The sequence below is a fragment of the Protopterus annectens genome, chromosome 6.part0 (assembly GCF_019279795.1).
Source record: "Protopterus annectens isolate FY-2018-M chromosome 6.part0, PAN1.0, whole genome shotgun sequence".
NCBI lineage: Eukaryota > Metazoa > Chordata > Ceratodontiformes > Protopteridae > Protopterus > Protopterus annectens.
Genome location: NC_056737.1, coordinates 1038083561 through 1038101958, shown reverse-complemented (window position 1 = coordinate 1038101958; position 18398 = coordinate 1038083561). Strand labels below are relative to the sequence as shown.

The window sequence follows — 18398 nt, the reverse complement described above, 5'->3', positions numbered from 1 at the left end:
TCCAGTTGTTTTATCTCTGTTACTATACTTATTACTTCTAGTAAAGCTGATTTAAACTTTGATTTCCATTTTCTAGTAATTACATTTTTGGCAGCCACCATAATTCAACTCAACAGGGTCTTACTATGTCTAGGCAATTGCAATTCTGTATCATAGCTCAAAAAATAATTTCCTTAGTTGCACCAATTTGCTCACCCAGTAACCCTGACAGACCAGTCTGCAGGGAATCTTTAAAGTCTGCCAACTCATTACATTCCCAGAAAATCTGTTCCCAATTACCTCTTTCTTCCCCATCATATCTCCAACATTTGCTGTCTACCTGAGAAAAAAAATATTTGTAGTCTACTTAAGGTATAAAATACCTATGCAAACACTTCCAAGCAAAGACTTTAAATCTTCTAAACTTTGTTGAATATTTGGGAGATATACATACATTCCCCATTGTTTCTTTGTTAATTGCTTATCCAGTCTCTCTACCCAATCCTTTCTAACCTGATTGATTCTTATAGTTATAGTGCAATATTGTGTATGCTCTACTAATTATTTCTTTTTAACAGCAGCTTCTGTTCTAGATTCTACTAAAAACTCTACCAGTGCTGGTCCTTCACTTAGAATCCTCCTATTTCTTTCTTTTTGCCTTTACTCTGATATCAATCCCTGATAGAGAAGGCAATCTCTATCCTGCAGTCCAAATAAATTCTTGGCCTCATCTCATTCTATCACCTTTTCCTCTCTAATTATTTGTTCCAAATACATTGGTTCCTTTACTAGTTTTCTCCAATAAATTCTAGTCCCATCTTGCCTACTGTCTGTATTCTTAATTGCAGCCATTCCTATCGGCAGAATCTTTGTGTTGTCTTAGTTCTTAGCATACTTTCTGCTACTTTATGAATATAATATTCTGCCAGTCTCTCCTTGTTTCTTGAGATAACCCCCTGTTTCATCATCATCCCTTTCCACTTTGAATTATAGATTTCACCTTGTGCTATGTATAATAATACCACAGCCCAACAGATAATCAGTTTGAATCCAAATACCTGTGGTTTGTGGTTATCTGTGGATGTTTACTGATTGTGCTATGTATAGTATCCTTAACTTTGTAGCTCTGAAATACCCCTTCAAATCGGGTAATCCCAAGCTGCCTTGCTCAATTGGAAGAATCAGCTTATCTGACTTGACTCTTGCCATCTGCTCCTCTCAGATAAAATCCTTCAGCTCTTTATTAATTGTTATCCACAACTTCTCCCCGGATGATGAAATATTCCTGACCTGTGTATAAAACTAAAGGGACTAAAAGCATTTTAACTGCTTGTGTCTTGCTACCCATATCCATATAATAGAGCTTCTAATTTCTCAGTTTTTGTATTATATTTTCCATATTCTTAGCACCCATTAACCTAGAGTTATGGCCAACCAGGTGAGAGAGTGTAAAGATAAGCATTCCATAAATGCAACCAGGGTTTGGCAGTCAGGAAACCTTTCAACAGCACTGGAAGGGTTTGTCAGTGAATGGACAATGAATTGTTCTATAGGCCACCTCTGCCTCCAGGGTGACATCCAATGTTGTGTGCCCCCCCCCCCATCTCTGGTGGGTCTGTCTCCAGCAATGTCCTGCACTAAGATCTGACGCTTATGGAGCCATAATTGCATCCTACCCTTTTGGTTTTGACAAAAGGACCTTAGTGAGGTGGAGAAGCAGATGCCAAAGGCAGAAAAAGTTCTGCTGTCTTGCTTACTACTGGTGAGTGTATCCTTAACCACAGGCCCAAACAAGGTGAACTCATCAAAAGGATTAATCAAAAAGAAAGTTTTGAAGTTCTCCACAAAATCACAGAGACACATGCAAGCATGTTGGCTTGTGGTAATGCCAGTGCCTTCTGGTCTTGATATATCATCCTCCACATTGGACAACAGACACATACACACATTTATAATGGACTTAATGGGTGCCAACTGCAAATCCAATGCTTTACAAGATTCTGTTGTCATGGTACTCGAAAGAAATTTGGAGAGCTTTTTGGTCAAGCCCCTCTAAAACTTGGTTAAATCTGCAAGGTAATTCAGAGCACATGAAACAAATGCCACTGATAAGTAAACATTCTTTCCAAATCTGTCCTGGGTCCAAGACTCCCTGTTTGGAGAGGGGCAGAAAAACTTTCCTCAAAGAGTTCTTTCTTTGTGGCTGCCACACCTTGCTCAACTCTTGTCTATTTCTGGATGAGACCAGAAAGTTGTTGGGTTTGTAGGGGGTAGAATCCATGACATCCGGTTCCTTCTCCACCCAGTGGAACACCAAGTCTCTGAATTCATCCACTGGGAGGACCTACAAGAAAGTAGATGGACCACCTTAGAAGGCCTCAAGAAACACAAACTCTTCCTGAGATAGGATGTCAATGGAACAGATCCCCCTTTGCCTAAGTAATTCAGCACCTTAATAACCCTTCCATTTCATAGAGGTTGGTGTCACCAGTAAGGGACTCCTGCAGACAGTCCAAATGTCTCCTTTTACTTGTATTTTTCTGTGCCCTTTCATATGGAAACAATCTTGAAAAGAACCAGAAGATGAAAAACAACTCATCCTGCAAGTTCTGGTGTTACAGCTAACTGTTCTGAAGGGATATAATGATGTTGCATTGAAAATGGAGACACCAGAGAGTGTCAGGATGGATCCAAATGAGGGTGGGACATCTCTTCTCATGACAAGAACAGAGCCTTCTCAAATGCTTCAAAGGCTGAAGCCTAACCCAGTCCCAAAGGATTTCTCTTTTGGTCTGAGAACCCAGATAAGAGACCTTTATGAAAGTTGGCCTGGCTTGGATCAAAAGCAGACACCACAGATGAGCTATCAAGAGATGAGGTGTGAAGGGCAGGGTCGATCCTGACCCCTGTGTCTAGATGCTCTGTGTCCCTCCAAGGTCCAACACAATCGGAGTCCAGCAGGTAAGGAACACTGTCACTGTCAAAGAAGTCCAGTACACTAGTTCCAACAGAGTGGCCTCACAGGAAGTGCCTGGATTCCTGACCTCCTAATATGAAGGTCAGACTGGGGAAGGAGAAACCAAGCAGGAAATGGAAGGGCTTGGTCTCTGTACCCCTAGAGAGGGGGAGGGTGAAGGATCCCCAACTGGATCTGAGTTCTCAAGAACTTTCACATCATCTTGTCCACATCTGTTTCCAAATGGCTCCTCAGTGACCACACAGACCTGAAAAAGAAGCCATTGAGGGTGGCCTTGAAAACCTATGAAGAGGTCTTTCTAATGGTAGGGTAGGAGATCAGAGCCAAGGAGAAGTCAGCTCTAGAGAAAACCTAGGATCCATGAGCAATGGAGTCAGAGAACAGATCTGGATAGAATTCAATATTGGAGACAACGAAGACATCAGATCCAAAGTTTTTAATACCTTAGAATCTGGACCCATGGCACCTGCTGCTTCCAGGGATCTCTTCCTCAGCTCCTTGATAACATCCTTATTTCTGAACATCTCTCTTTCATTCTCCTTTTCTCTTTCCTTTTCTGTCTCCTTTTCTGTCTCCTTTTCATTATTTTCATCCTTTTTGGAGTTGCCAAGAGGTCTCTCCAATGGTTTCTTAGATAGCAGAGAACATGACAAAGAAGAGACTAATTCTCCCATGTAAGCATGAAGGAGGCCCTTAAAAACTAACTTAGAACTTTGATTTGAAAGGGCTCATTGAAAAATGAAACACATATGTCACAATCCTCTTCTAATTGTATGGCCCCCATACAGCAGACATATATAAGGTGAGGGTCCCGCAGGGATATTATGCCCATATGCAACACACTTTTTATAGCCCAATGTCCTGTCAGACATTTTTAGAACACAAGACTCTGAAAAACCACACAACACATATGGTTCCAGTAAAGACCAAAGAACAACTGTTGATAGAAAAATATAGAGCTAGCAACAAACACAAATGAAAAAAACTCCAACTTGATTACTATATATATATATGTTTTTGTTTTTCTGAAGCGAGGATATAACTCAAAGAAAAACTACCTTGTAAGGGAGAAGAAAAAAGTTTAAGAAATGCCAAGACTAACGACCAAAAAAGACTTCTATCTAAAGTGCTAACCCAGCAAACACTAAAGCAAATAACTGAGACTAGTCCAAAAACTACTCAACCTAGCACAGAAAATTCACTTATCTGAACTCCTCAGAAATATATCAAAAGAACGCAGTGAGTCCTGGATACCATGTTTGGCTTATTCAAGAACCAACCGTAATCTGAAGAACTGTTTGAGTGGATGGGAATTATGGGAAGAGGAGTAGCCTGAGCCTTGTATCCAAAAGTCCGAAAGTTGCTCACACTGGATCCAGTCAGATCTGACATATCCATAAGTTAAGACAGCTGGAAAAGACAAGACAACAGTGGATCTAAATCTCTAACCAAGAGAGAATTCAATGTTTTGTTTTTAACATCTTCTGTAAGGTTCTAAGAATGCAGTCAAACAACCCTCCTTAAAACAGTACCAGTTGCAACACCCATGGAAGTAGCATCTACAGAGTAATAAATAGATTTTAAACAATGAGCCTTGACTTGAAAAAAATTTGAAGAAACTAAACTACACAATGCAGATTTTTCCTCAGTACAGAAAACTGATATTACAATATTCCTTGTACTTTCACAATTATTCAAGATAAACTTTAATATATGAGCCAGACAGTTTAGAATTCTAAAAAAAAGTTGCAGAAGCATACAGTTTTTTCTTAAACTAATCAAATGGTTTTCCATCCTTATCAGAAGGAAAAAGATTAAACAAAATGTTTTGCAGCAGCTATAGCTGCTGGGTCTGGTCTGGGATTAATGTAAAAAACTTGAAAGACTCGGGAACTTTATACAATCTATTTTCTTATGTGCAACAGGCTGGCTGTCAAGGAACCTGCAAGCTGCAACAAAAACTGACAGTACTGGAGGGATAGGTGAAGATTTTGGAAATTCCAGTTTTAACAGATCAAAATATTTTCCTAGGGACTGAGAGACCTCAATATTCTCCCACTGAAAACGTTAGTTCATCCTGGAAATAGTCTCAGAGAAACAGAATCCCTCATAAGGAGAATCAGATACCACACTCTCCTCAGAATCTGAATCAGAAACCTGAGGCGAGAAAAATGTATCTACCCCTTCATAATCCCAAATGGATTCTATTTTTTGAACCTCTTCAGGTAAAAAGGAATCCCTTTTTCTTTTACCAAAAAGTACCTTACAAGAAGAGTAACGAGCCTGCACAAGATCCTGAGTTAAGCCAGATAACTGCCACAGCTGAAGATAAATGTTTAGTTTTCTGTCTCTTTTTGACAGGAAAGTTTAGAAAAATAGATCTAGTATTGCCAGCAATAGCTTCCCCAGGGATGAGCACAACATTCTGGTATTCCTTTCTCCTTCTCCCATGACCAACAGGAGTGCATTCCCATTTAAAAGTACATAAACGTCATAAGATGTTCAATAAAACTACTTTTCCCTAGATTACAAGTACTTGATTTTCAGAAAAAAGTTTGGTTTCACAAGGAAAAAAGTAAAGTGAAAGGCTTTTCCCTGAGAGAAACTTATCTGTATAGCAAATGCACAACATTAGCTGACCAATAATTCCTGAAAGCTTACAGAGGAGTGCTCTTCTTGGTGGCAGTTCAGCTTTGAAGGGCCTGGAGTTGAAATCTGACTTTTTTGTCATCTCAACTCAGATGAGTAATGGTTCGGGTGCATGGAAGATGTCCTGAAGCTTTGAAAGCTGGCCAGCTGTTATATCCTATGTATAATATAATCCATACAGCTAAGGCTACTGCAGCAGTATCATATTGATGAACATCCAGATGTTGCAGAAAATTCAACAGAATTTGTTATAGGAAATATACTTGTGCAAAGGGCTAATGCATAACAACAGTAAATAAATGACATTTTCTCTCTTTCTCTCTTTCATTCAAGAACTAGGATAAACATGCCAAAAGATTTACTAATCACATGCTGTAGGTAGAAAACAGCACCTTGCCCTGTGAATGTTATGAACAGCTTGATTTTATTCTCAGGCTAACCCCCAAGTATAAAAATCTAGAAGATGAAAAAAAAAGCCTAAAGCAAATCCTTGGAGGAAGCAAACAGTAAAGTGAAACAATGCCTGTCAACCTATGCTTCTCATGCTAAGTTGATATAAGAAGGTCATACTGCTGTGACAAACCAAAATTCCTCAGAATAGCAGCTGACGCAATTGCATACCCCATCTCCATTCTAATCAATCAATCTATAACTGAACAACATATAGCTAAACAGTGGAAAATATCTCACATCATACCCTGCATAAAGGTGGCCCCTCAATAGATTTATTAAACTACTGTCCCATAGCCATTCTACCCCCATTAGCACAAATCCTCGGAAAATGCATTCATAAGCAATTCCTAGACCATCTACTAAGGACCAAAGCATAACACCAGAACAGCCTTAATTTGTTTCGCCAATAAGATCAAAGAGCATAAAAACAATGGCCTCTTAGTTTCATCCATCTTCCTCAACATGTCAAAAGCCTTTGGAACTGTTTCACATCAAAAACTGCTAAATGAACTAGCATCTATAAACCTTTCCCAAACAGCATTAGCATGGTTCTATAGCTACCTAACTGACCGCCAGCAAGCAGTTAAGTGGCAAAACACACTCTCTCTCCCCTTCGTGTCTCAATGGTTGTTCCTCAAGGGTCAGTACTCGGTCCACTACCTTTGCCCATATTTACCAATAAACTATCTACTACTACTAACAAATCTACTATTAATCAGTACACTGAAGACTCCTCCCTTATATGATCAGCCCCAACTCTTCCCAAACTACTGCAAATAACACAAAAAAAACTTCCTTGACATAGAAAAATACTTATCAAACCATCAGCTAATACTCAACCCAAACAAAACTAAACTGATTATCTTTACTAAAGGCAAATCACAAGTAACTCAACCCCCTTCAGTAACATTTCCTCTAACAATACCAAAATAAAACCAGTAGAACACACTAAACTTCTTAGGGAACCAACTGATAACTCACTAACATTCGACAAACATTTGGCTTTAACCATTAAAAAAGGTGCATATTAAACTTGGTACTCTCTATAGAGCAAAGCCTTTCCTCACCAATACCACCAGACAGACCATAGCAAGAACACATCTCCCCCATCTTTACTCATCTAAAAAAAATGACCTAAACAAAGTTGAGGTCTGCTATAACAAAATACCTAGATTTGCCCTAAATCACCTGAACAGAACTCATCACTGCTCTGCACTACAAGAAATAAACTGGATTGAACTTTCCAACCTCCTCCACTTAAAACCAACTATCACCCACTCCATCATCTACAATCCAGACTACTGCTCAGCTCTCAAAGACCTTGTACAGCAATACTACAACAATAGAACTTTTAAGATCTTTTGATAAAGTATTACAAAAAAACACAAAAGTCAATAACAGCTTTGGTGAATTCCTCTTCTCATACAAAATATCTAAGATCTGGAACTCCATTCCACAACAAATCATACACACTCCTAATACAAAAGATGTCAAATCTCTCCTCAAAACATACTTAAATGACAACTGGCTATGCTCCTGCTCTTCCCCAGGATGACCACTCACCTCACCCCTCTTCAGTCTTGCACTCAACTCCTGTATCAACATCATTTATCTGTCATAAATTCTTCTACTCCTCCCTTCCTATAGATATCCTGATTCATTAAATAAATAATCCCTCTATGCTTAACACATGCTTCCTATAGTTCAGACTTCTCCCTATCTCAAGCTTCCTACACTTCCACTTTTCTTTCCTTCATGCTCTCCACCTCAAGACTGCCTTAGTCTACACAACTGCAAATCAGCAAAGTTGTTTCTTATTTTTCTTCTCTGTAACAGAGCTTTTAGTCTCTGAACTATTTTATGTAACATTTTTGCATTTGTATCCATATTCTGTAATGTTTTTATATGGTATATAATCATTTTTCAATGTATTTTTAGTTTCTTTGTAATGGAACTTTTCTCCCTGGGCCTCCACTTAAAAAAGGGCCATCAGGCCCAGTTGGATATTCCCAGTAAACAAATTTAAAATAAATTAAAAAATAAAATAAATATAAGGAAGACAATCCCATTAAAGAGAAGGAACACACTTGTAATGATCTTCTAAAGCTGATGCAAAAATATAAACTATAAACAGAAGACACCCAGAGTCGGAAAACCATAAAAACAATGAACTTCCAAACCTATCTACATTAAAAATGTGATTAGACAGGGTTACTCACCCCCTACATACACACACACACACACACACACACACACACACACACACACACACACACAAACATTATTTCACCTCTGCAATAAACCACTATTTCTCTGCTTAACTCAAAAAGCCTTTTGCAACATTCCTGTCTGTCTGATATTAAATTCATATTCCCAGAATTTGTCAATGACTTAAATATATACAGATATCTCAAAAAATATCCATATCATGAGCATTTTTTCTAAATTTTCAAATTATGAATTAAAGTTAGATAAATTTATTATCATTCCCTTGTCTCTCTCAACTACAGCTATATTAAATCAATTTAGATGGTACCAAACTTAAACAATCATGTGACTTCCTGGGTATTTCTTTCTTCCAAAAGAATGATTCCAACTCTCAATACAATATTAAAAATGTTGGTCTGACATACAAAATTATATCATACAAAATTATATCAAAAGATTGTCACATATGCAATTCTCTTTCTCTTTAAAGAACTGCTAAAATGAACATCCTCCCTAAGATTCTATTTTATATTACATCTTTATCTGTAATACTGTCTTCTAAATGTTTACTAATATGGAATCAGCTTTAGCAAAATGTATATGGTGTCTTACGTCAATAAGAATCAAATATTGTAAACTAGTAGCACCAAAATCACTATGAGGAATGACCCTTCCAGACTTTAAAGTACACTATTTAACCACATGTTTCTAGGCAGTGTGGAAGGACATAAATATGAAAATATGACTTTAACAGACAATCAATGGCACCTAGTGGGTACTTATTTGGAATAAGACCATTAAGACTTACACTTTCAACCCACCAAAACTTCCATTTTTAGAATCTTCACATATCCAACTGTCTAAAGTTTGCAAATATTGTTTTAGAAATATGTGTTCTTTTCAGAAATTGATAAACTGGTTAGACTTGGAAGATTGTCTACTGCAACCAAGCTGAGTGCAACTCTATTATCCTGTTAAATAACCAAATGATTAATCTGTCATGCTATTCTTTTTTAAAGCACTGCTGAATTATGGATTTTCTTCACTGGAACTTACCTCAGCAGAGCTAATGGGACTTTCTATGAAACTCCTAAAAGGATACCACCCTATAATAAGCCAATCACTTAATTATAACCACCAAATTCACCTTCACACAACAATTTTTTAAACCAATTTCTTAAAATTATTTTATGTACTTTTTTACAAAGCTAAGGCACTTCCATATCTTACAAACCAGCAATAGGTGACAAATTCAATAATAACTACTTCTTTTCTAATTTATGGATAAATTATGATCCAGTATTTTCAAAAGAGGAGCTCCATATATATCCTACTTAAAAACCTTATTTCACCCCAGCTAAAAAAGCCCTTTACTCTTCCACATTTCCTAATGTATGGACACAATGTGCATCCGACAATGCTAATATAATGTACATATTCTAACACTGCAAATACATAGATCAGATCTAAAGCATCTAAATAACTACAATTCAAAATGATACACCAGATGTAGGGACTATTTCTTGGTAGCTAGCTATTTACATATCCCTTCCACAAAAATGCAAAAAAAAATTACTTTATTTAAATCACCTGTTTTCCTTAGTTAAACTATATATTTCTCAAAATTGGTTTGACTTAAAATCATTAAATTGGCCTAAGTTCACAAATATGGCACTTAAACATCTCAAGGCCATAAAAATTACATCCAAAAATCATTCAAATATAGGGAAAACTTATAATTTAAAAAAATGGAAAACCTTATTAAAGATATTGACATAGCACCACATAAAGCTCAATTATTTAACAAAGATTACACTAGTCTTATGAATACTTTTTGTAGTTGTATTATTTTGTTTTGTTATCTGTACTATATTTCTCTATGGGTAATTGTTCACTTTTCCTACTCAACATTATTTGCTATATAAAATATCAAAGAACCCAAAAGCAGAGTAACACTGTAAGAAGGTACAGCATCCAAACACGTAAATCCCAGTATAAAACTCCTTTATTGTACAATGGTAAGCGCTTTCACTGTTCAACAAAACCACTTCATCAGACAAGGAATGATGAAACTAAACACCTTATATACATACACAATAAAATCAATTAAAATTCCCTCCAAAACTCTTAAAGGGACATGAACAAAATTCAGCCCTTACCTAGCATCTTCATTTTCAATACGGGCTTGACAGATACAGACTCGTTCAAACCATATTGTTTATGTGCTGCAAGTCTAAAAATCTACTGTAGTTTAATACTTTCAGTATTAAACACAATGGGACCTAATCTATTAAATTTATGCATGACATGAAGGACTTGAAAAAGGAACCTATGGTCAGATCCATATTCTAATGTGTGTTTGGCCAATGCACTATAAGTAAAAGATTTCCTAGTGCAATAGTCATGGTCCCTTATACTTATTCTCAAAGACCGATTTGTTTTCCCCACATAAAAATGGAAACATGTAACACAATGCACTACATAAATTAAATCAGTAGTGTTACAATCTGCCTAGCATCTCAGTTCCCATAATTTACCAGTGGCTGGGTGTTTAAAAAAACCTAGATTCATCAATGAACAAACAGAAATTACAGGAACCACACTTGTGTGTTCCTGTAGCCACTAAAGGTGATTTATAGAAACAGGATAGCACAAAAGTTGCTTCAAACTTCTTTTGTTTTAAAAGACAAACTTAGGTTCATGTCCCACTATATCACTAGTTTTAGAATCAACCAACAAAATGTGCCAATTGTCAAAAATCACCTTTTTTATATTGTCAACATCGCTCGAAAAAGATAACACAATAGGTAATATATCCCCAGCCATGTATTTAGTATTAAATCACCTGATAGAACTTGTGCAGGCACCCTATCTGAAAAAAATGGCTTAGCTTGCTCACTACGCTCAGCCTGTACTTTATTAAAAGCTTTAGAAATTTCATACAAGGAATATCCTCTCTGTATAAAAGCATCATGTAAATATTCCATTTCATTTTTAAAATCACATTCCTTACATGATAGCTGTGACACCCTCATCCCTTGACCCACCATGATGTTGGAAAATACATGGCAAGGATGCATGCTGGTACAATGGAGGAAAGAGGGAGTGTAGCGTGGCTTTCTATACACTTTGGTTGAAAGATTACCTTCATTAAACATAACAGAAACATCTAAAAACTCTTGCAGATACATTGGATGTAAATTTCAAAAAATGATTGCTATTATTTAATTTTTCAAGAAAACTATTAAACTCATGTGCATTGCCTCTCCATCCAATGAAGAGGTCATCTACAAAGCGGCGATAAAATGTCACTTCAGATGTACTCAAAATATTATTCTGCTCCCACTCCATCATCACAATATTGGCATAAGAGTTGGCGTAGCTGGTGCCATAGCAACACCAGCTAACTAGTGATATAGTGGGACATGAACCTAAGTTTGTCTTTAAAAGGAAAAGAAGTTTGAAGCAACTTTTGTGCTATCTTAAGTTCTATAAAGCACTTCTAGTGGCTACAGGAACACACAAGTGTGGTTCCTGTAATTTCTGTGAGTTCACTGATGAATCTAGGTTTTTTTTAAACACCCAGCCACTGGTAAATTATGGGAACTGAGATGCTAGGTTCCTTTTTCAAGTCCTTCATGTCATACATAAATGTAAAAGATTAGGCCCCATTCTGTCTAATACTGAAAGTATTAAACTACAGTGAATTTTTAGACTTGCAGCACATAAACAATATGGCTTGAGCGAGTCTGTATCTGTCAAGCCCGTATTGAAAATGAAGAAGCTAGGTAAGGGCTGATTTTTGTTTAAGTCCCTTTAAGAGTTTTGGAGGGAATTTTTATTGATTTTATTGTGTATCTGTATAAGGTGTTTAGTTTAATCATTCCTTGTCTGATGAAGCGGTTTTGTTCAACCGTGAAAGCGCTTACCATTGTACAATAAAGGAGTTTTATACTGGGATTTACGTGTTTGGATGTTGTGCCTTCTTACAGTGTTACTCTGCTTTTGGATTCTTTGAAATTTTATCTACCGACTGTCTTGCTTTGCCTTTTTGGGAGACTTTTGATTATTTGCTATATATATAATATTCCTCAGCAGTTTCTTTTCCTATTCCCCTTCACATATATTGTATGTAGTTAATGTTAGTTTGTTAGGTTAGTTGGTTAGTCTTGGTAGTTACTGTAGTTAACATTTGCATTCTTCTTTGCTGTATATCTCGTTGTCTACTGCTTTACTATACTGTTTATGATTTTAATTGAAAGAGCTCCATGATGACAAAAGTCTCCAAAATAGCATATCTAGACAGAACAGAATCAAACAAAGAGAGTTTTCTTAATAGAAATGCCCATGGGCTGTCACTGGATCACGTCACCTTGTGGAATAAAGTATAAATAACAGATATGAAACCACACATAATGTTCTGCAACTGCTAAGGAAAGTCTTGAAACAAATTATAAGCAAAGGAGAGTAGTTCATGCATCAGATGGGCTAGATATAGCATATAGTGACCATGGTGCACTATGCTTGTAACCAGTTTGGCCATATTGCCATCTACTATCAAAACCAGTCTACAGCTTGAAGGAAGGATGACCCTTTGCCACTGAGGTCCTAGATCAGCAGAGGTGGGATCTAGCTGCCAGTGATGTTAATCCCTGCTGGGAGTGGACTTGTGGTATAGTGCCCCTAGAACTAGTGTACGGTATGTGGAGCTGATGTGTTGACATAGTATGACAAGAGAAATCCACATACTTACCATGAAAGTAGGAGGCCATGTCTCCTTCCTATAAAAGGAAGGGATATGGAGGGGAGACATTATCTGCAGGACAGGGAGTAGCCACTGTAAAGAGAGTAGCTATCTTAGTCTGTCATACAGAGAGAGACAGGCAAAGTGTTAAAATAGTGATTGCCTGAAGTAATGATCAATTATTGTTTGGATGCAGTAACAATAACATAGGTAAGTTCCTACACTAACTCATTTAAGTAGACATTAGTCATAACTGTGTAAGTTCCATTCGGATAATAAGTTAAAGAGGATCAGTATGCTGTTATGTTATTTAGATGTACATGTGTAGAAATAGATGAAAAGTGAAAGGTGATAGGACTTAGTATGTTTAATTTAAATTAATAACTATAACGTACCATATGGGAATGCCTTGACTGAGATGATGCTGGCTGTTTACAGAAATGTCTTGTTTTTTAAACATAGTGCAGTCATGGAGCTGGTATACATAAGTGTGGAGGGCAAAGCCAGCAATGTCAAGTGTACAGGAAAGCAATAGTTCCTGCAAAAATACCTAATGTGTGCTAAATGAATGATTCAGTTGTTTTGATTTAATTGTTGTGTGTCATTATTTGTTTGGGTAGATATGTTGAATTCATTTTTTTGGTATTCAGTGATTTGTGGTAGATATTAGAATAATTTACCTATATGTTAAATAAAAACAACATGCTCTCAATAGGTAAAAAAAAGCCTAAAGTCTATTTCAATCCCCAAAATCTGTTCTGCTTTCATCTCTGAGGCAGAACTTTATCAGACAGTTTTCCAGAGTAGTACAGACCTTTTGGAAAAAATATATAAATTTATATATATATATATATATATATATATATATATATATATATATATATATATATTCAAGAAATGATCAAGTTTGTGACCAATAAGGAGTGTATAAAGTGCCCCTGAACCAAAACTGACTTGTCAAACGTTACTGGTCAATCTCAATGGAGATTTTCACCAGATACATGTTTTAATGTTTTTATTACACCCTTCTAGAACTCAGATACGTGAAAATGCATCTTTTCTTGTATTTGTTATTTAATAAGCATGAGTTTTAAAGTCACAGCTCTTAGAGTTTGTGTTTTATTATTTATTTGTTCATTCAATTGCCAATATCTATTTTATCATATTCAGCATCATGGAGCCAATCTCTATCTTGGCAATAAAGAGGTACAGACAATTAATCTTGGGTGGGACACTAGTCCACAGTATGGTACATACATACACATACTACAGAAATATCGGTGGGCAATTTAAAGGATTCCCAATTTCCCTACTTGCATTTTATTGGAATAAGGGAAAAAACAGGGCACCCCGCAAAAGTCTATGCAGAAATGGGAAGGACATGCAATCTCAGCACAGAAGGTACCCCTGTCAGAAAAAAGGATTGGTGAATCAAGCATGTCAGGCTGCACCACCTAACCATCATTGTGTAGGTATTAACTGTTTTTTGCCCTTGTCATAGTTTATATTTTATACACAATAGTTATCTTTTTTCTCTACTGAATTAACTTTGGAGTGACTGCAGCAAACCTACTGAAAACAGTTAAATTACTTTACAATTCAGCTGTCAAATACAGTCTTGCAACTTTCTCAGCTTTCAGTATCTGTGCTGCTATTACTATCCAGTCTGCAATCAAACACGGCACTGATAAAATCTTTCCTTAACTACCCTACAGTTTCAGATTTCAGATGACTTGCTGATGTTTACTAATGTTTCTTGGAATTGTGCTCTCTTCTTATAAATATATATGTAATATTCTACAAAACCACAAAAAATATGAAACTCCTCATTCCATTTCCCACTTTCTGTTCTTTTCTTTTTCTTTTCCATTAGCATGCAATGGATAGAAGGTTGCACTGTAGTCTAGTTCCATTAAAAAACAAACTGACATAATTTGCACTATATTATTTCTTTCTGATTCCAGTATGGACGGTATCTTTGCAAATTATCTGTGATATAAGAACCAAAACATTTGAGGAAAGCAGCCAACAATTCAGATTCATCAGTTGCAATGTTCACTGTCATAACTACAGTAACAAGAAAATTGTCTGCTAGTGTAAGTGGTTTAAATAATATTTCATATAAAATTTGTTGACATACCTTAACCACTTCTCTTAGAAGGTGTTTAGAATCATCTACTGCTACCAGATAATGTGTCTTTGGTTTATGATCAACTACGTTTTGCACTACTCTGTGAGTAAAAAATAGGTAAACAAAAAATAAATAAATAAAAACATTATAAACATTGTGCAAAAGAAAAAGCATACTTTGGGTAAACATCAGTTGTTATACTTGTTTTAAAGTGCATTTCTCTGGCTCATAGTATGAGTTTGACTATAGTATAATTTGCACATGTGCCAAATGCTTTTAAAGCAGATTCTAGAATGATAAAAAAAATACTGTGATAAGCTATTTTAGCCAACATCTGCTTGGATTTTGCACATAATTTGCAGATGCCCATACTGTTGTCTGTTATATTAATGTGTGGACATAAGATAATGTATATATAGAACTGAAATGAGGGCATAGGACACAAATAAAAAAGTTGTAATTAAATTAATGTTTAAAAATGTAGCAAATAAATACATCTGCTTAGCTGGTTTGATATATCAGAATTGTAAAGTCACTGAAAAGCACCATCAAAATGTTTAAGGCACAGAAAAGCACTAGCTACAAATTTCAAAGATGGTAAGGTCATTATGGTAATTTTAAGCAAATACATAATGGCATAACAAAACAATAACAAGAACTATCAAGTTATGCATGTTATTACACAGGAGATACTTGTAGAACAAGTAGTAAAGCTAAGAGGGTTAAAGTTAACAGATATTAACAAGCTTAATCATATAGTTCTGAGATGTATTCCCTAGATCCTACATACCTTGTGAATCTGACCAATTCACTAGTCTAACCAGTGCTTCTGGTTACCCCTGAAAAGTAGTGTTTATGCCTACTGGACTTGCCAGGCCAACAAGAAAATAAGATAAAATGAAAGTAAGCACCCTTGGGATGATAACAAAAGAAAAGTCTCAAAAACAGGCTGATTATGTTAATTGCCCTAAAGAAGTAAAACAGGTAAAAGTGATAGAAATACATGTTAAAGGAGTACAGACATAAGCTTGGTCAAAGGAAAACAGAGAAATATGCTAGGAAAGTTACATACAATAGAAAGCAAATATCACAATGTGAAAAGTCACAACTAATTGAGAATGAATACAATACAGTGAAAAATGCAGGAGTTCATAGATAGCGGGACAGAGAACTAAGAAAAAAAAATTGGCAAGAAAAATTGTAAACATGCTATAAGGAAATAAGAAAGAAAGGCAGAAAGAAAAAAAGAATGGGTTAGAGAAAGAGATATGGAAGGAATAAGAGTGACAGAAGGGAAACCTTATCTTACCTTGCTGAGAAAAAATTGGAAGGAATTCAATACAGCAAACCTACTTAATCAAAAACATATTTATATAATTTTTAAATTACATGATTATGGTCTAACTTGTGACTCATTTTATGTAGGGAAGTCACAGCAACCCTTGTATCATATGATTTATGAATATGTACATTATTAGAAAAAAATGACAAAATACTGCAGTTGGTAAACATGGAAAGCAATGCCATGGTTTAAAAAAGTTTTTATTTTTCCATTTTGGAAAAGACAAAAAGACAGATAAAAGGAGGGGACTGGGAGATCAAGCTGGAATATAGAGAACTGCTTTGACATTTACACTCGAATGCAACACAGCCACCAAGATTGTATGAACACGTCTATGGCAAGTGTTTTGAAATTAAGGTCAACAAAATTGTAGTTTTTATTAAATATATTCATCCATCCATCCACAACTCTTTTTTTCCCATTTTTTTCACTTGAGGTTGAAGTGTCACATCAACAGTAAAAGTCATCTAGAGAAAATATGTATTAAATATAGTCTTTCACTATAGATAGTATACAAGTTTAGCAATGTCTCTATAATATAGTTTTTAAAGAAATATTTTATGGAATATGCACATAACATTAATAATGGGTTCTACTATGAAATGTGGACTTGCTGAATACTGGTGAGCTGAAAGGATGAAAAAATTGCCAGAACTCAGAAGGGAGAAAAAAATCAACTTTTTTTGGCAAACACTTAGAAACCACATTGGCAATGATGTGGAAAACAATGTTATCATTAGGTGTTTTTACCTTTTTTCTTCTTGCTGCTGACATTGAAGTTGTGAAGAAAATGAAACACTGTCATATCTGTTAGCAAGTCTGGCAGGAGATTTGTGTATATTCTCAGATTAACTTTTATTCTATGTCAGCATGTCTAATTGTGAAAATGTAAATAAGTTTTTAAAATATTGAGTATCTCTCTGCTTATATAAACTGTTTAAGGAATCTGTTAGTGTTTTGATACATTTCTAATTGCACATGTTTGTGACGGAGATTCTAAAGTACAAACTGTCTAGGGAGAATCAGCTGAACAGTAGGCGATGTCATTAGAATGCTCCTGGTTGCTAGGTGATTATTTGAACAGCTGATTGACAGGAAAAAGAACTTTTTTAAACAGCTGTTATTTTTTTAAAATAAGACAGTTGAGATGGTTAGTGCTGGGCAGTTTGTGAAGAGCAGCAGTTAGTTGAGAGTTACAGTCAATTACAGTGCTGTGCAAAAGATACCTGAAATAGCACTCACCAAAAACTGTAAGCCTGCCTCTGCCTTTGTTGTTATGTTTTAGATTAGCTCAGGGACAGAATTCTCTAGTTAGATTAAGAAAGTTTAGCTATTTAGACAGAGTTTTTCTAAAATGATGGACTTCTATCCTACAGTTTAATTTTATATTTCTGGTGATTAAATTCTGGTGTTTACTGAAAGTTATTGATTTACATTCTTGTAATCATTTTACTTATTATTAAATGTTTTTTGTATTACTTTACATAGTGGCTGGACAATCAGTGTATTCTTTAGAGATTAGAGAGTGCTTATACCTGTTTGATACTCCCCAGGTCACCGCGAATGCCTGGCTGCTTCCGGTTATAGCTATCATTTATTCTGATATTTAATTTCTAATAATTGATCACTCTTTGAAGGGCATGTAGCCATTTCTGAATCTGGTGGAGAATTACCATTTGTACTGTGGAGGGGACACAGCTGGAAATCTGTGTCAGGCTTCCCATAAGTGTTTGAGTGTGTGAGATTTAAATGTAGTTTGAGTGTGAGTGAGTCAGAGGTCTTAAACTGGAACACATTGCTATGAAGTATATGATAAGGGATTGCATTTGGAGTGGACAGAGGTATATAGACCAGTCCCAGGAGAAAATAGTGTGTTCCTGTTGTACTCTTACGGGAAACTGTGGAATTTTACTTT

At 35.8% G+C, this 18398-nt stretch overlaps 1 protein-coding gene across 1 annotated transcript in view; it reads right to left on the bottom strand.

Annotated features, from left to right (window-relative positions):
- Positions 1 to 18398, bottom strand: part of AK7 (adenylate kinase 7) — a 1289119-nt gene that overhangs the window by 725941 nt on the left and 544780 nt on the right. The window contains exon 8 of the mRNA XM_044074647.1: positions 15151 to 15241. Within this exon, the coding sequence (XP_043930582.1) occupies positions 15151 to 15241 (91 nt within the window). The remainder of the gene's footprint in view (positions 1 to 15150; positions 15242 to 18398) is intronic.